Source organism: Barbus barbus, assembly GCF_936440315.1.
Source record: "Barbus barbus genome assembly, chromosome: 9".
In the NCBI taxonomy this organism is placed as follows: domain Eukaryota; kingdom Metazoa; phylum Chordata; class Actinopteri; order Cypriniformes; family Cyprinidae; genus Barbus; species Barbus barbus.
In genome coordinates this window covers 9,106,394-9,125,893 of record NC_136737.1, presented here as the reverse complement: position 1 = coordinate 9,125,893, position 19,500 = coordinate 9,106,394, and the positions used below count along the sequence as shown (strand labels likewise).

General features: G+C 36.7%; 3 protein-coding genes across 3 annotated transcripts in view; all 3 read right to left on the bottom strand.

Annotated features, from left to right (window-relative positions):
* Nucleotides 1-19,500, bottom strand: part of LOC306875003 (uncharacterized protein) — a 262,032-nt gene that overhangs the window by 126,016 nt on the left and 116,516 nt on the right. The gene's annotated exons all lie outside the window — the stretch shown is intronic.
* On the bottom strand, nt 11,977-13,095 carry LOC306874564 (putative nuclease HARBI1; the record flags this gene model as incomplete). Its single annotated transcript, XM_079424707.1, has 4 exons — nt 11,977-12,071; nt 12,159-12,270; nt 12,380-12,495; nt 12,666-13,095. 4 exons carry the CDS (start codon nt 13,093-13,095, stop codon nt 11,977-11,979), a joined length of 753 nt encoding a protein of 250 aa, XP_079280833.1.
* LOC306875106 (uncharacterized protein) lies at nt 15,188-17,420 on the bottom strand. The gene is made up of 4 exons (XM_079425514.1): nt 17,323-17,420; nt 16,463-16,774; nt 16,123-16,254; nt 15,188-15,442 (listed from the first exon to the last, which is right to left on the bottom strand). Exons 1-4 carry the CDS (start codon nt 17,369-17,371, stop codon nt 15,297-15,299), a joined length of 639 nt encoding a protein of 212 aa, XP_079281640.1. The 5' UTR covers nt 17,372-17,420; the 3' UTR covers nt 15,188-15,296.

Below are 19,500 nucleotides of genomic sequence, written 5' to 3'. Positions count from 1 at the left end.
GTCTGAAAGGCACCTCTGTGTGCGAGTTTATCCATCATATATGTTAAAGGGGTCATCGGATGCCCATTTTACCAATAAACAACACACTTTTTACCTTGTCAAAAACAACTCTGTTAACAGCAAGCGGTTTCAGTGCATGTCCCTTTAAATGCTAATGAGCTCTGCTCATGGGGTGAGCTGCGCAGTTATCCGAGATGGTAAACTTTAGCCGCATTTGTCGACGTACTTGCTAACTAGCACATTATTAGGAAAGGCGATTTGCAAAAATTTATTTAAAAAAATTATATACTCACTTTTTCTGTAGGTGAAGCTGGATCACGAATGATTCGCACGAATGTAGACACATTTAGGTAGATTGGAGGTGCATTCCCTTCAAAAACAAAGGTAATCCAATGTGTCTTCAGAGGCTCAGATGTCGGGAGTAAATGATGACTGTTATGTTTATTATTACATCCAACAACAAAACACCTCAATCACTTAGGAGCCATACACCTGCTCCAGCGTCAAAACAATGGCGGTCTGTTTACAGCTCACTCAGGGCGGGTCTGTGATAAAACGCAAGTGTCAATCAACAATCGTGGGAGGGGTCTTTGCAGAACTACATCATTCTGCCAAGAATCTGTGAACGGCCTGATCTGAGAAAGGGGTTATGATTTCTGTCATTTTCTGAGCTTGAATATAAAAATGCTATTTTATTGGTGATAAGGACATCTAAGGTTATGAAACTTGCAGGATACATTAATGATACAAATACCTCTTATGTCAGGAGCTCAAGGAAAATTTGATTTCTCACGTCATGACCCCTTTAATAAATGCTATTATAGTACATAAATGATAATGAAATCACACTTGTCCATTTCATTATAGTGATCAAATAACCTTTTATTTTTTTTAAATTCATGATTTTACCTGTACATGTCAACCAGTTGACACCTGAATATGCATATTGTGTCCAGTAATTCAAAGCAGCATATATTTGAAGTGTTTTCCTCACATTCACTGTCTCTCTTCAGCTGTTCCTGATCCGGGTCTGTCTCCGGGTGCTATAGTTGGGATAGCTGCTGCTGTTTTGTTGTTCCTGACTGCAGTTGTAGCTGCTGTTGTGATTTACTATCGCCGCAAGATCTCTGAACTAGAAAAGCAAGTGGGTGAGTATTACAGCTGATACAAGCAAACAATGAGTTTTATTAAGGTACAGTAGAATTGAAATGCATGTTTCCTAATCAATATTTAAATGTTTTTGCTTTATTGATAATGTTCCATATTACAGTATTAGAGGAAAGATTGCCAGTTTTAAACATTAAGGGTTTGATCACACCAGATCAATGCAGGAGTCCATTACTTATTTATAAATGGAAATTGGATTTAATTTGATGTTGGGGAAGGGCGGATAATTTTAAGCAAGTGTTTTACCAATACACTATACACTTTCTATACACTGATCTTGTTCTACATACTCAGACTTATTTAATGTGCTTGTTTTTAGTGCTTATTTATCATATATAAATATATACATATATACACATACAGTCTTGGCCATAAATATGATCTAAGAAGGCTGTGAAAATTAATCTGCATTGTTAATCCTTTTGATCTTTTATTTAAAAAATTCACAAAAATCTAACCTTTCATTGGATAATAAGAATTTAAAATGGGGGAAAATATCATTATGAAATAAATGTTTTTCTCTAAAACACATTGGCCACAATTAACGGCACCCTTTTATTCACTACTTTTTGAAACCTCCATTTGCCAGTTTAACAGCTCTAAATCTTCTCCTATAATGCCTGATGAAGTTAGAGAACACCTGACAAGAGATCAGAGACCATTCCTTCATCCAGAATCTATCCAGACCCTTCAGATTCACAGCTCCATGATGGTGCTTCTTCTCTTCAGTTCACCTCACTCATTTTCTACAGGGTTCAGGTCAGAGGACTTGAGTGGCAGAAGTTTGTGCTCAGTGACCCATTTTTGTGTTGTTTTTGAGGTTTGTGTTTGGATTATTGTCCGGTTGGAAGATCCAAACATGGCCCATTATAAGATATCTAACAGAGTCAGTCACTTATTGATTTTTTTATCTGTTGGTATTTGAATCCATGATGCCATGTGTCTAAACAAGATGTCCAGGACCTCCAGCAGAAATATAGGCCCACAACATCAAAACTACAGCAGTATATTTCATTGTACACATGAGGTACTTTTATCCCTGTGTTCACCAAACCCATCTTGAGTGTTTGCTGCTAAAAAGCTAAATTTTTAGTTTCATCTGACCATAGAAGCCAGTCCCATTTGAAGTTCCAGTCGTGTCTGATAACTGAATATGCTGGAGTTTGTTTTTGGATGAGCTAGGATAATTTTTCTTGAAACCCTCGCAAACAACATGTGGAGATGTTTAACAATTTTTTTAAAGGTTTTCTAACCCCGAGACTCAACTATTTTCTGCAATTCTCCAGCTGTGGTCCTTGGAGAGTCTTTAGACACTCAAACTTTCCTTCTAACCGTGCATTAGGACAATATAGACACACATCCTCTTCCACGCAGATTCGTAACATTTTATGTTGAATGGAAATTCTTAATTATTGCCCTGATGGTGGAAATGGAAATTTTCACTGCTCTAGCTCTTTTCTGAAAGCCACTTCACTAATTTGTGAAGCTCAATTATCTTTTGCTGCACATCAGAAATATATTCTTTGGTTTTTCTCATTGTGATGGATGATTAAGGGAATTTGGGCATTGTTTTCCCTCCTATTTATATTTCTGTGAAACAGTAAGCCATGGCTGGATAATTTCATGTTCATAATCACCCTGGAGTGCTCAAAATTGTGAATATGAATGGGAATAGAATTTCTAGGGGTGCCAATATTTGTGTCCAACATGTATTTCAGAAAAACATTTATTTCATAATGATATTACCCCCATTTTAAATTCTTATTATCCAATGAAAGGTTAATTTTTTTTTAATTAAAAGATCAAAAGGATTAACAATGCAGTTTAAATTTCACAGCCATCATTTTACCAAGGGTGCCAAAATTTTTGGCCATGACTGTATATATTGATAAAGATTCAACAAACTGTTACATTTAAATATATATATATATATATATTTTAAATGTTAGCAAGTGAAAATGAAGTATAATATACAATTTAGCTTGATCTCATGAACACATTTCAATGTGACGCTGTGACAGTTGAAGAGAAGTCAGTGGCAGATGGAGATTCTGTGACTCTGAAGACTTATACTGAAAGACAGAAAGATGAAAAGATACAGTGGTGCTATAAAGAAGACAACAATCGCATTGCTGAAATCAATGGAGTGACCAGTAGTAAAACATATGACGGTGTTGATGGGAAATTCAGAAGCAAACTGGTGCTGGATGAGAAGACTGGAGATCTCACCATCAATAACATCATGCTTAATCACTCTGGACTCTATAAACTACAGATCAGCGGCAAGAACAGAAGAACCGAAAAGATATTCATTCTTACAGTCAAAAGTGAGTAAATCATTGATTTAGAACAACAGTTTAGGTGATCTCAGCTTAACACAAATTGTAAAAGTGAAATGTAATTTTAATTACTTTTAGATTTTATTTGATTTTAATTAGTGCCATATTAAGATAAAAAATATACAATATAACAAACCGTTACCAGAATAACTTCATGTTACGAGAAAAGAAAATCTCAACTTTAGATCATCACCAAATGAACTATCCTTTTGCTCAGCTCTAAACTGCTAAATATGGACTATTAGGCATTAATATATTATAAAAATGTGACATGAACTTCTATGAAGCTGCTTTGATTTGTGAAAGTTGAATAAAATACAATTCTAAAGGAATGATAAAGTGTGATGATTGCAATATGGCAACAAAACGAATGCAGATGAATCATATAGTCAAATATAGTTTGTAGCGTGAAATTATATTTTTGGCTATGAATCCATCATGTCAAATACTACAGCATATTTCAGTTTTAGGTAATAACTTTGCAGATTGATGAGATTAGCTAATGGCTAACTAAGTGCCTTTGTCTCATTAAAGGTAGTTGTAGTGAACTAACTGGATAATTCAAAACGGAAAGGAAGTCATCTAAATATATGTGGTGATGAAAATGCAAACTAAAGTAATTCACACTTTTTGTCTTCTGAATTTCTGTTTCTCTGTGTTGCTTTGACATACAGTGAGTACGGTGTCAGTGATGCTGGGAGAATTTGTCGCTTTAAATCCTGAGACTGAAATACAAAGCGATGATCTGATACTGTGGACGTTTGGAGCTGAAAACAATCTTGTTGTTAAAGCTGATTCAGGAACGACTAGTATTGGTGCGAGATTCACAGACAGACTGCAGCTGGACAAGATGACTGGATCCCTGACTATCAGAGACATCACAAATGCAGACTCAGGACTTTTTAAACTGCAGATCATTAACAGCAAACAGAGCCGATTCAGAAGATTCAATGTGACCGTCACTGGTGAGTATAACAACATTTTTTGCAATATAATAACCATATATTTATTAAACAGCAGTTCTGTTCCTTGAATCTTATTGGTCGAATGGCGTTCCAAGGATGTGTTCCACTTGTTTGTGTTTGCAAGTTTCAGATTATATGAGCAGTGCACAGCACATTGAAAATCTTGGATTTATTTAATTTAATTCATGTTTTATTGATTTTTTTTGGCAATGATTTTGGTAATGTCTTTTGGAATACACTGTGTATCCAGTAATCATGTCAGTGGAGTGTTGCGATATATAAATGTGACCCTGGAGCACAAAACCAGTCATAAGTAGCACAGGTATACTGTATGTGTAGCAACAGCCAAAAATACATTGTATGGGTCAAAATTATAGATTTTTTTTTTTGCCAAAAATCATTAGGATATTAAGTAAGGATCGTGTTCCATATTTTGTAAATTTCATACTGTAAATATACCAAAACTTAATTTTTGATTAGTAATATGCATTGCTAAGAACTTAATCTGGACAACTTTAAAGAGGATTTTCTCAATATTTAGATTTTTTTTTTGCACCCTCAGATTCCAGATTTTCAAATAGTTGTATCAATTTAAAAAAATGTATCCTTATGACTGATTTTGTGGTCCAAGGTCTCTCTCTCTCTCTCTCTCGCTCGCTCTCTCTCTCACACACACACACACACACACACACACACACACGCACGCACACACACACACATATACACATACACACACACACACATATATATGTGTGTGTGTGTATGTGTATCTGTGTGTGTGTGTGTGTGCACACACGCACACACACACACACATATACACATACACACACACATATATATATATATGTGTGTGTGTGTGTGCATGTATATGTGTATATGTGTGTGTATGTATGTGTATGTGTATGTGTGTGTGTGTGTGTATACAGTATCTGTTCTGTATGATTATGCAAAAATCAGCTGGTCATAAAAACTAAATAAATCTAAAAATAAATTTTTAACACAAAAATGACTTAAAATGATCTTTTGGGGGGTAAATTCTCATCTAGTGATTAGCATCTATTGGCTACATCATGGTGTTACAGATTATTTTGAATATGAATGGGCCTCCTCAAATTAATTGTACATGTATTGACTAGGGTTAGGGTTGACTCTACCAAACAGAGACAGACAAATTATTTGTATTTTTTTGTAATTCCACAGGAAACGGAGTGAATGAATCAAATGGATCAACTGTAGTGAAGCCACTGTTGAAAGGAGATGATGTGAAAGAACTGGAAGAGCAGCAGGGGACAACTTCAGTTTAATAAGACACACCCACCAGTGTCAATCACTATGACATCATCAACAGTTGAGCTCAACAAAATATTTCTATGTGCTGTTGAACTGTTTTAGTTTTAGTTGAACAAAAGAGTAAATTCTCTCCTCAACAGTGTTATTTAAGTTGCTATCCATGACCCCAATAATTTATAAAGAAAGAACAAATGCATTGTTTTCAAACAACAAAACATGGTTTTATTATAGTTTCATTCGTTTTTTTTTTTTTTTAAATCAACACCCGAAATGTTGATTAAAAGTTCCAAACACGTATACACGGTCTAAACACGTACACCCACCGGCAGACAGTTTCTGTTTGAAGTTGCAAATAAATGGACTTCCTTTGTTTAAGAGCTGTAGTCTGCAATTGTGGCCTATCCTTGGTCTGCTGCTCAGTGCTCCAATGAAAGAACCAGTAGTGAAAGGTTTGTTCTGTGGACCAGATAAACCAAGCTCTGCAAAAGAGTTTCTTGGAGAGTTTGTTACTTACAACAGCTGGTAACAGGTTTTGATATAGAGAGTAATAAATTGAAGCTCAAGCTGGACACAGTCATTTACACCATGATACACCAGCCAGGTTCTTTGTTAAAAACACAAAGAACCACAATGCCTACCTTGGTCGTGACAAATGGCAACCTGGAAAAAACGTTAACAGACACATGACATACCCATATACAGACTATGCTCTAAGGACAAATTAATCATTTGAAAACATGATTTATGTGAGTCATCATTATGAGGGGCTACATACATTTATATATGTATTTTTTTATTAGTAATAGTGTTGGCATGATTTCACAATTCCCTCTAGATTATACGCATTTGGTTTGTTTGGGTGTGGTAAGGCGCATGTAACACGTTTTGCTCAGGGGTCCTCTCAATGTTCAGTACTATTCAGTTATATAAATTACATTTCCCATTTCCTATACTAGCAGCAATATGTAATATGCAAAGACATTTTTAAAGCTTTATAAATGCAGTTAGACAAACAGGGTGCGGGACAGCCTATGGTAACGTTCGGATGGAGCATTTTGATTGGATGAACATTTTATGGTCCGACACCTTCCACAGAAGATATAAAAATACGTATAAACAAACTTAGACCACTTAACTAGTGATTGCTATCGGGATGTGAAGAAACTTTCAACCAGCAAAACAAAAAATGTTTTTGAACCAAATCACCTACCCTGCCTTTAAGCGATGTCGAAATTTTAAAATTAAATTAGCTCTTTTGAAGCGTTTTTGTTTGTTTGTTTTTGTTAGGGAATAGCTTGAAATGAATGATCGAAGTCATGCGTTTGTGTTTGGAGGATTAATCGGAGCGGTTCCAGTGTAAATGACTCGCTCCATTGAATCGGTTTGTCTGTTCCTCCGCTTTTCTTGCCTTTAGCCATGCTATACGACACCGTCAGTACTACTGCTGGTTTAGCTCCCTAGTTTTATGAGATTGATTGAAATTATTGAAAAAAAAGCATGATGCTAACATATAGACTAGGCTATAGCCTAATTTCGAAGATAACGGGTTTTTCCCAACACAACATGTACAGTTAAGATTTTTTTTATTATTATTGTTAATATCTTATTATTTCGTTTTTTAAATATGTACATGAATGATCTTGTTTGTCTGCTTTTAAACTCACTTTATATGTATATATAGCTAAACCTATTTCTTATTCATTTTAACCCGTTCCTGTCATGAAAATAGGCATTTTAATCATAATTTTTTGTTGTTGTTGTTCTATCTTAATTTTTATTTAATTATTTTTAGCTTTAGGCAGATAACTCAAAGGCCCAAACTACGGACTCAACGATCAATATCCAAAGGGCATACTCGAGCGTCGAAAAACATCTCTTCCCAATCCGAAAAAAAATGATGAATGAAGGAAAAAAGGCAACTATCTCTGTGGACAAACTTTACATAAATGGACAGTTATACCGTGATAAAGACATTACCCCCTGGCTCTTCTGAACTCTTCACTCTCAATTCCGAATAAGTAACTGTTGTTCATGAATTTAAAAATAGATCACCTTTACCTTGCTCCCTAGTTCCTCTTTCTCTCTTTACCACATTTTAAGTCATGAAATTAGCTCTCATGTTGTATGTGCCCCCCCCAACATAATATCATTGTTTCACACTATGTCAGTATTTAATGTTCCTTGTATTGTTGTTGTTGTTGTTTTGCTTCATACACACTGTCATTTGTGTTTCTTCAGTTTTGTTTGTCTGCCAACAACATTAACATGTTATGCACACACATGTACATACAGTCATAACTCCATAAATATATATACACTCACACCTATACATGCACGGCACTCATACATTCATACAGTAATATTCATTTCCTTTCCATAACATGTCTTCTATCAGTTTTGAGAAATAAACGCATTTGGCAATCTGCAGAAACCATAAAACAGTTCATGAGTGATTTTTGTCTTGGCGATGGCTGGCGATTACAACACTCAAATGCTAAAGAATACTAATTTTTCTCACCAGTCCATCACTCATATTCCCGCATTGATTTCTTTCTCACCAGTAATTCTATCATATCAAACATTTCCGAATCAAAGATTAATCCAATTACTCACCCCATTACTCAAAACAATAAATGATGATCTTCAACGCTGGATGAATTTACCGTTATCCATTATGGGCAGAATATCAGTAATCAAAATGACTATACTCCCTAAACTAAACTATTTATTCTCAATGATCCCAACACAGCCCACCCTCACCTGGTTTAAATCTTTAGACTCAATTATTATCAAATTTTACTGGAAAAATAAGACCCACATTATGAAGGACAACACATTAAATTTACCACATGCTAAATGGGAATCAGACCTATCTATTGCTCCGGATGCTGTTTTCTGGACACAAATCTGCAAAAATACCTACTTTATGACAAAAAATGCCAACTTGCAACTTATACAGTATAAAGTACTTCACAGAATTCACTTAACCGGACAGAAATTGTTTAAAATGGGATTCACTTCAGAAACATGTTCACATTGCACCCAAAATGAAACAGATACTTATGTTCACGCCCTTTGGTATTGTACCCCAATTATAAATTTTTGGGAAAAAGTCACTGAATCATTATCCGTCACTATGGGATGTCACATCCCAAATTCTCCATCAGTTTGTTTACTAGGCTTTATATCTATAATCAATTTAGACAATACAAACAGTCAGTTACTTGATTACTGGAAATCAAGAAAATCCATACATATTGCATCCTGGAAAAAACCTACTAATGGATTACATCTCAATGGAAAATGTATCCAGTTCATCTCATAATACAGTAGAATTACACCCCTTCTGGTCAGCTCTCATTACCCTCCAGCAGTCATAAATCTGTTGACCTTCTTTGTCTGAGACCAATCCCAACAACACATCCCCACCTAAACTACTATTTGAACTTAATTTGAATATTAATCTTTGAGTTTTGGAAAGGGGTGGAGGACAACATCGATAAGAAAACACTTTTTTTTTCTCCTCTTCTTCTTCATCATCTTTTTTGTTTGGCCTGCGGTCCCCAGTAGGCTATGACATCCAGGTCTGTATCTGGTGTGGTGGAGTTGCAATACGGGTGGGTGGCTGTGAGGTGGGGCTTGTGTCTCCCCGCCGTCTCCCTGAGCTATGGCTTCCACTGCCACTTGCCCAGGCTGGTTCTTACTTGCATGCCTCACTTTTTTTTTCTGCATCACATATCAGCTGAAATACATGCACACCTGTTACGAACCTGTGCATGTGTATATATATATATATATATATATATATATATGAGGCGATGGGAAAATTATAAATATATATATATACACACACACACACACACACACACACATATATATATATAGTGGCGGGAGGTGCCAACGACAGACACAGTGGGCGTGGCGTCAAGCCTCGGAGAGGTTTTTATTAAACAATATTTAAAATAAAGTGTCCAAAGGGGGAAAAGTGTCCAAAATAAACAGGGATCTGGTGTCCTCGTTGTGCTGCGGGGCTCGTGAAGGAGGGCAGTGTTCAAGAGGGAAGGGTCCAGGTAAGGGGCGGAGTCCGGCGGCCGCACGCGCTCCCGTCTGGAGGTCCCGGGGCGCGGGTGACGGCGGCTTCTGTGGCGGCTTCGTCCAACTCCTTCATCCCCGGGTGCTCGACGGGATTCCACGGCCCGGCGTCCTTGCCCGACGGCCGTATCGCGGGTGCAGTATCGGCCGGACTGCGGGTCCGGCCGCTCGCGTCTCTGACGGCGGCAGGTAGTTCCCTCCACGCCCCCTTTCCTGGACCCACGAGGACACCAGCGTGCATGCACGGGGAAGAGACCGGTCTCTCGAGGAGAGGCGCGCTCGGCGTTTAAACGGCGGCGGTGATGAGGCTCCATTCACGTCAGGTGCGCCTCATCACACGCCGCCAGCCCTGCGTGTTCAGCGCCCCTCCTCTCTCACACACCCACTCCCGTCGGGAGCCTGGTGAAGGGCGGCGAATACGGGACGGGGTGGTGATGATGGACAGGGGGGAGGCAGCCGACTCGTCACAATATATATATACGTATACATGTTGGCCATCAGTATATATGTTTATTTGTCTGTGTTTCTGCATTTTGCATTTTAAATATTGTCACCTTCTTTACTTAGTGTTTTGTTTTGTTTTTTCTTCTCTTATATGTTTGATCTATGGGGTTCTGTATTTGGTACATGTAAACATGGTCACATTCTTTACTTGCATAATGAAAAAAAAAAAATATATATATATATTTTTTTAGCTGTAAATTATTTATCCTGCTTTTCTATACCTATCTAGATTTTTTTATGTTTATATAGGCTACCTATTTTGTATTATACCCTGTACCTGTCATAAAAATAGATGTAGAATTGTTTTATTTTTTATCTTCAAACTTGTTTGTTAAATTGTTACACATGTTATATATGATTCATGGTCTGTTTGCATGGCCTGTTTGTCCCTTGTGGTAGATGTTGTAACTACACTTGTCTAGGAACACAAGGCATCTTTCTTTCATTAAGACAATTCAAACGTAAATGTGTAGTCTGATCAAATAAAAATATGTCCAAGATCCAAATGCATGATAGTTTTGCTCCCCCTTGTGACTGAAAATGGAAACACATCCACGCAGAGCTGTCACTTACGAGAGGAGGCCTATAGTCTATAAAACTATAAGTATCATACATCTGCCACTAATTATTGAAATATTTGAGATTTTGTCTCCTTTTTTGTTTGTTTCTCACTTTTTGGCCATCTGTTATCTTAAGTGTCTCGTACAACTGTCGCACATATTCTGGGCAACGACAAATAACACTGCTGGAGCGCCACCTAGTGGCTTTAAGTGGTAATATATTTTCATATAATAAGAGTTGTAATTCCTGTTAAGGAGATCCGTTATCTTTAAATAATTTAAACTGCTTTGGACAGGTGAAAAAAAAAAAAAAATTATATATATATATATATATATATATATATATATATATATATTTTCTTTTTTTTCTTTTTTTCTTCAGTGTCCTTAATTCTTCTTCTTTCAAAACAGTTTGTCCCATCAGATCAAACCACATTGCTATACAGATGTAATTAAGTGAGACCACATCAGGGGCCTGTACCATGATGGTGGCTGAACAAACTCAGGGTTACAGGATTAGTTTTGAGTCGACAAAACCAAACCAGTCCAATCCGGCTTTGTTGGTACCATGAAGCTGATCATCAACTTTCTCTGTCAACTCAGGCTTTGATCCTTAAACTATGATTAATCCACACGCGCGTGCACATAAAAGAGTGACGTCGACACTGAACAACCAATCGCGTTCGATATGGATAGAGCGAGAGCTATATACTTTTCAGCGGAGAAGCAAGAGATAATTCTTCAGAAATATGAAGAATATAGAAGTATTTTTCAAGCACGCAGTAACACTGTATCTGCTGCCAAAGCAAGAGAACAATCTTGGAGGAAGATTGCTGATTGCGTTAATGCGTAGGTTAAACAATTAATGTACATTTATGTAGGCTAATCATATTAAAAATATATTAAATGTATTATATTGTATATGTGTGTAGATGTATGTAAAATGTGAATGTATAGGCTATTACATCCTAAGAAAGATTGATATTCATTGATTTTTAGATGCAACCCCAACTCCAAACGTTCTTGGCAGCAGATCAAGACAAAATATAAAAATATAATTCAAAGTGGTGAGTATTTACCATAACCGTTTATTATTATCAAAAACCTCTGGCATGCATAACCTCGATCTCCTACCAACAGGCCATCAAAAAGCCCTGTCATAGAACAGAAAAGGGGAAAATTGTGTAAGTTTTGCTATTAAAATTAAAACTTTAAAGTGTACTGTACCAAATTGAACTTGCCTTCCTCAAAGCGCTGACACAAAATAGACTCATGGGAAATTCGTGAGTCATGCACTGAGCCAGGCCATTTGGCATCCAAACTTGTGATCATGCATTCATGATCACAAGTCATCTGCAGATGAAATGTACAGTAAATAATTGTCCTGTTAGTTACTATTTATTTAAAGATTGATCTCAATGCAAATAAAAATCACTTCACATAGGCTATATAGTAGCCCTTCCTGAACATTAAGGCTGTGAAAGGACTTTCTGTTCACATAATCTGCCTCATGTTTTCCAAAAGCTGTGGAGATTGCAACATGTGTGCAGTCTATTGCTCCTATGACTCTAGGGAATCCTATCATAGGAATTAAAAATATATATTTAAAATCATTCTTAACAGGTAGCTACTGCAGACTACTGTATAATAGAGTTCTAAGTGTGAAATATGCTTTTTTGAAGAAGAAAAAAAATGAGTGTGAAATGTTAAATTTGTTCATGTGATGTCACCCTATCAAGATATCTTACCGGCAATTTTATAAAAGCCCTCTTTTATGGACATGGTCGATAAATGTCCAGGGAACACAATGAAGCTATTTATGTACCCCTGAAGAACGAGGACCACCTTTCGAATGGTTCGACAGACTGTGTTTTCCCCTAGATTCTCTGCATCCCCGACCGCATACAATGTACCACTTGCAAAAAACCGCAACGCAATACATACTATTTGCGGTTCAGTAAGGGCATGGCTTCGACGAGTCACATTTGTTATGTGCGGCTCAAGAAGTTCACAAAGATAAGACATTCCTTCCGCGGAAAATCTGTATCTTTCATACAAGTAAGCATCAGGAAAGTCAAATGGATTTTGTCTGTCCCTAAAAACTCTTTCTCTACGAAGTGCTCGTCTAACAATTTGCGCGGAGATGTCCACAGGATTTGGGAGAAAAGGTGAAGCCATTGCAACAGAGAACAGACGCTGGGAATTAGTTACGTCATCTATATGTTTCTTTGCTCACAGCTGATTGGTCAAACTTCAGTCTGAGATCTCGAATCCAGAACATAACCTGCCCCGGAGCAGGTTAGCCGTGCAGCGTAAGATACCATGGCAACGAACACCGATTAAAGCCGAGCTACTTTCATAGTACCTAAAACCCAGGGTTGGCGGAAACTAAGCTGAAACATAGCTGGCTAGCCACCTAATCCGGCTTCATGGTACAGGCCCCAGGTTTCACTTATAAACTGAGCTGCTAGTGTTTTACGTGAATTAAGTGAAGTAGGGTGAATTGCCCTAATGTGGGACACTGCCTAATGTGGGACACCTAAGGTCTAGTGTTTGTAGGTCCCCCATAAATACATGAATGACAGTGAAACTATGGGTTAGACAAAGCTGTGGTGTCATGTGATAAAAATCTCATGACCTATCAAATGTCCAATCATATTTGAGGGTAGAGCAATCATCAAACAGGAGGCACCTTGTGTGAAGACCATCCGAAGGTTAGTGACATAGTTTTAACAAATTTGATATTAAGGATTTAAATACATTTTAAACAAAGCAATCCTGCTACTTTTTAGCCTAATATGCTTATGAAATGTTTGTCCATCAAAAAATAGTGTAACTTTGTGTGTATAAACTATATATTTTATATTTTTATCAATTTTTTTAGTGTCCCACATTAGGAAATGTGGTTTCCAAATCCGGGACAGCATGATCAGCTTAATGTGGAACAGTACTTCAATGAGCCAAAAATGTGTGGTGGGGCATGGTTTGTGGGACAAACATGGTTATTTACATGGTTTTAGTCTTGTAATGCAATATTAGAATAATATTAATGCAGATTTTTACAGTCATGTGAATTTTTTATTCTTGGAGGGCAGTTTGAAGGCTCTTTTTTTTGTGTGTATATGTGGGGGAAAAGCAAAAAACTACAAACACCAGACAGGTGAACCAGGATGCTTGTGCTATCTGCCAGCATTCATACAGTAACATAAAGGACCCCAAGGTCACAGAGGACTGGCTTTCTTGTCCAGTCTGTTCGAAATGGTTCCACGAAAGCTGTGCAGAGAACAATGGGGTTATAGACGATAAAGGTGTCTTGACATGCAAGGACTGCTTGTTTCCAGAATTGTAGGAGTCAAAGTTAACCTCTGCAGTTTGTTTTTATTTAGCCAGTTCAGGTTACGATTAAACGTTTTCAACTGGAGTTAACAGCAAGTTTATGAATTAAAGTTTGTTGAAGCTGTGTTTGTTGTTAAGTAAACTGAACTAGATAATATTGTATTATCGGTCTGATGATGTTCAGTTATCCATGTTTCATCCATCCATAACCAAGAGAATTATTAACTAAGATTTAAGAGAGAATCTAAAATAAAATAAGATTTTACTATTCTACATGTATCAATGTGATTTTTGGTCTTTTATAATAGATTTTTCAGTGTCCCACATTGGGAACACAACTGTCCCACATTAGGAAGCTGCAGATTTTCTCAGACGATTTGCAATAAGAGCACTAATATGTCTATAATTTCTCTTATGAATGGGTTATCTGAATTGTCTCTTTTGATTTGATTAGGACACATCCTAGGTTTTGTAAAATGGTATTGGGTGTGGATTTAATGTTTTGGTTACACATCGCAATATGTCACAGAAGTCTGAAGTGCAAAAAATGTCCCACATTAGGGCAATTCACCCTACGTAATATACAACTGTTACATTACAATTATAATATTTAGCAATTTTTTTTTTTTATAAAGTGGACAGTAGATCAGAAAAAAGTTCTAAACTGTTGTAAAACCAAATCTTTTTTTTAAAAAGCACACTAATTTCCACTGTGAGAGTCATATCAAAGGTTCAACAGAAACCAGTGCTTATGAGATCCTTCTATACCATTATTTGTATTGCTAAATATTATTTTGTTTAGGGTAATCATGTTTACAGCCATGCGTTAATTTAAAAGTTCAATCAAAATTATATTATGTGCATATTCAATCAATAAATGGCCAATTAATTAAAACTATTATGTTAATAAATAGCTGTGCAAGAACAGGAAATTAGTATTAATGCATGTTTTATTTTGGGGATTTTATTAGTGACCTTCAGCAAACATATCTGATCTCAACCTTCTGCTCAATTCATTTTGGTTTGGTTTTACTCCTTGGGTCTTATAGAAATATCCGGTCTCTTCTGTTCAGCTCACTTCTTGTTGATCTGATGTCATAAACCAGCACAGCAACAGCAGCAAGGCCCACCAGAGCAGAGAGAGCCAATCGGATCACAGCTTCAGTAAAACCACAATGTCCAATACAGTCTGGGAAAACAAAAACACACACCGAGTCAGAATAATGCATTTAGCTGTCTTCCAAGTAGACTCATAGGTGCCAGTTTTGTGGGTTTAACATTAGCATCTCAAGCACTTATTGAGAAGGCAGAACATCCACAAGCTGTACTGTGTGTTTTCATGCACATTGTCCTTGTTTGGCCAAATAACATTAGCTAGAATTGTTTTTAATATAAATGTTATGTAAATAAATCTAATGTTAATATAAATAGCTTTAAGAGCTTTACTCTCGTCCATTTAACTCAGCTCTAACAGAAAGCGGTGTGATTACGATTCTTGCACCAAACAAACGGGTCTGACACGAGGTCTTCACTTCTCTGTTGCTCATCAGTTCTCTGTTCCTGTAAAATCAAAAATAATATGCAAGAAACACATGCACCCCACCCTCATGTCTTTAATGCAATGTAAGACACTTCGGATAAAAGTATCTGCCATAGGCATAAATGTAAATGTTCAAATTTTTATTAATTGGTTTATGTGGTTGATTATGGCACCAAGCACCAGTAACAAATCAACCCCATGTTGGGCCAAAACTGTATCAGTGTGGCTTATTGAGTTTCGACTTCAGAGTGAACTTTGCAAAAAGAAAATGAGACTGACATATAAAACACATGTTCTGCTGTGTAAATAATTGCTAATAGCAGACATACCTGAACTCGGCTGATAGAGCTCAGTAATGTTGGCATCCTCAGTGTGATTGATGATTGAATTGTTGACCGCACAGCTGGATGACACATAGTTTGAGCTTGACGTTCTTTCTGATGATGAATTGTGTGGTGCTGCTGAAAATGACAGATTTTAGTGTGGCATTATATCTTAAACGTTTATAGGTGTTACATTTGGAAAATGGAATTAAAAGTCATTTTCCAAGTCAAAAATGGATTTAAAGTGAAGAATAATAAAAATAGAATATAATAATAGTAATAAAGAACCTACGATGAAGATATTACTCAAACAAAAGGCAAATTATACTGTAATTCTTTTGCTCACCACAGACTGTAACATTATAATTCATGTATCTGGTTTCTCTGTTGACGATTGCTAGTTGATAAAGTCCAGAGTCTGTGGTTCTGGTGTTGGTGATGGTCAGAGATCCGGTTTGATCTAGATTTAATCTGTCTCTGAATCTCCCATCAGCATTATATGTTGAATTAGTTTGCGTGAGTCTGTTGACTTCAGCTATTCGAGTGTTTCCGAACATCCACTGTATTAGCAGATATTTCTGTATTTCATTTACATCAGTGTGTAGAGTGAACGAATCTCCCTCCATCACTGATATTGTCCTCACTTCATCTGTCACATCTAGAGAACAAACAGAAACATGTTTTCTCATAATGCTGGTTATTAATGACCAAACTAAATTTCTCTAAATCATAATCGTGATTTGGTCCCAAGCCATTACACATTGTGTACAAAAAAAAAAAAAAAAAAAACTCCATTATGTGAGCTTGTTTTGTACAAAACTGAAAACACTTGATGAGCATTACTGAGCTTATTTGTTCCTCCCAGGTGATGTTTTTTTGCACAAATTTTCACGTGCAAACAGAAGTGAAACATAACACATGATCTGGATCAGTTTTAATCTTACACAGCTAACCGGTTACTTATTGGCTCATAGACTAGTTTTATACCTGATGAAAACGTGTAATAATATAACACTGATTTGAATTCGTGTCATTCATGATCAATATGTTTTAAAAACAAAATAAGAAGTTTTGGTTTTACGCATTACTTTATTTTAAATAAATTACTCTATAGGCACGCTCATTACTTTTGTTGAGTCCAAACAGAAGCTTATTATTAATACTAATATTAATCTGTACTAACCGGAAATGATAGGCCTAACTTACCAACGAGACACCACAAGCACATCGACAACAAAGCACACGCATAAATCATATTCCCTCCCTGGCCGTTCACCCACCGCTGTAAATGTCAGAAAACAAGTGGCGCTCACTGCAGAGCCAAACTGTTCAATGGGCGGAGCCTGTCCTGTTTATGTTAATGATAGGTGGAGCTCTGTCTACACGTGCATATAAGCGGGCACACCCACTAGGAGCTGTTGTCTCTCAATTCACAGCAACCTGTTGTTCTGTTCGTCTCAGTATCTTCAAGGATAATTTTACTGGGTCCTCCTTAAACGTTATTCACATATTCAAGAAAAGACGCAGTTGCTGTAAAGTCTCTCTGTTAGATGTTTGTGCATTTGGAAGATATTCGCGCTTGTAGTTGGTTAGGGTGCGGCTTAAGGAGGATTCCATTGTGGATGCAGCAGAAGATAACTAATCTCTATTGATAGTCTTTGTTACGTTTGGAATCTACACAGCCCTATAAAAACATGCAGATGTTATTGCTGTCTCTTTTCTTATTACTCGTGGGCGGTAAGTGGATTTTTGTTTCAGAAGTTGAAATTATTTTTTGGTTTAATTTTTGTCATCAGCTACGACAAGTGCATTGCAAAATGTATTCCAGTCCCACCTGAATCGGTCGCCGGCGTCGACATCTGCTGGAAAGGTTTGTAGTGCACAGATGCAGGGAGGGCAATAGGTACAACAAGGCACGATAGGTAGAAATCTTGTTTCCGAAGGCATCAGACCGAAAAGGCACTTTCGTTTCGGCGATTAAAGGGGAGAGGCAGTTCTTAAAAATATAACATTTTAAGAACACACTTAATGTAGGAGAGACCGGGGATGGTTGTAACACTTCCAATTCAGCCCCCCCCCCCCCCCCCCCACGCATGTTGTTTTTTTTGGTTTATGGGGACTCTCCATAGGCGTAATGGTTTTTATACTGAACAAACTGTGTGTGCTATTGCCCTACACCAACCCTACCTACACCTAAACTTAGCCCTTACAGGAGACTTTGTGCATTTTTAGATTTTCAAAAAAACACCATTTAGTATGTTTTTTTAAGCCTTTTGAATTACGGGGACATAGGCAGTGTCCTCATAAACCACCTTCATATTGTAATACCTCTGGCATACCCATGTCATTATACAAATTTGTATCCTCATAAACCACATAAACATGCACACACACACACCAATTTTGTTAAATAAAAAGCTTTCAAAATCCATTTTTGTCAAAATCCTTATTGCATAATTTTTCATCTCGCATCTCACCTAGGTGGATATCATAATGGATATCATCACCCCAGTGTATGTTATACTAACCCGTACTATGGGGTGAATTGTAACATTTCACTCCTTGTGTTTGAAACGAAAACATGCGTTTTCTGTTTGTGCTGCAATGATAAAAGCTACACCATTTAATAGCAGACACTTGAAACTAATTTGTGTCACACTTTGAACGCACTGTAACAGATGTTCAATAAAATAACCAAGTCTCCCAGTCCCTGACTTTTACTAAAATTGTGCTATTTCAATACCCTGTTGTAAAAAAAAAAAAAAAAAGTTTTGAAAACCAGATTAAAAACGGGGCATTTCTACCTCTATAAACGCTATCGGGTCAAATTTAACCATATTCACTCGTCACATTCACGCTTAATCACGCTGTCTTGGTTGAGCAATGTGTTGGCTTACTGTAAACAGTCACACGCAAGTTCAAGTGAAGATGTTTTAGCCTACTCATAAATGTTCAAACTTGTTATTAATTTTGTTTTGCCGGGTTTTTTATGTTTATTGTTCACTACTGTGTTGCTATTTATTCTAAAAAAACAAACAAACTCTGATCTATGATGTAATGAATAAAATAATTTTTATGATTGCCCCAAGTTTATTGGTGCTGTTGTCTTATTCAAATTATAAATGATATAGCCAAACAAATTAATAATTATTTAGGTGAAACAGTGCACTTGAATTTGTCATTGCATCATACATGCAGTCTGGTGCAGTGAATTATTATTGCTCATTATTGTATATTTAGGTTATTTTAGTCATTTAAATAACATGGGTTATCTTAAACCATTTTATTATAATATTACACCACCCAAATATGTATTTATTTCCTTCTAATTCTCGTTGTCATTGTAGGCTGGTTTAGCCAATATTCACTGATAAAAAAGTGATT

Excerpts from the sequence above, each read along its gene's own strand:
- LOC306875106 (XM_079425514.1), bottom strand. The coding sequence starts at position 17,371 with ATGATTTATGCGTGTGCTTTGTTGTCGATGTGCTTGTGGTGTCTCGTT. Across the intron at positions 16,775-17,322 it reads GTGCTTGTGGTGTCTCGTTG|ATGTGACAGATGAAGTGAGG; the intron begins GTAAGTTAGGCC and ends TTTGTTCTCTAG. Across the intron at positions 15,443-16,122 it reads GCTCTATCAGCCGAGTTCAG|ACTGTATTGGACATTGTGGT; the intron begins GTATGTCTGCTA and ends TTGTTTTCCCAG.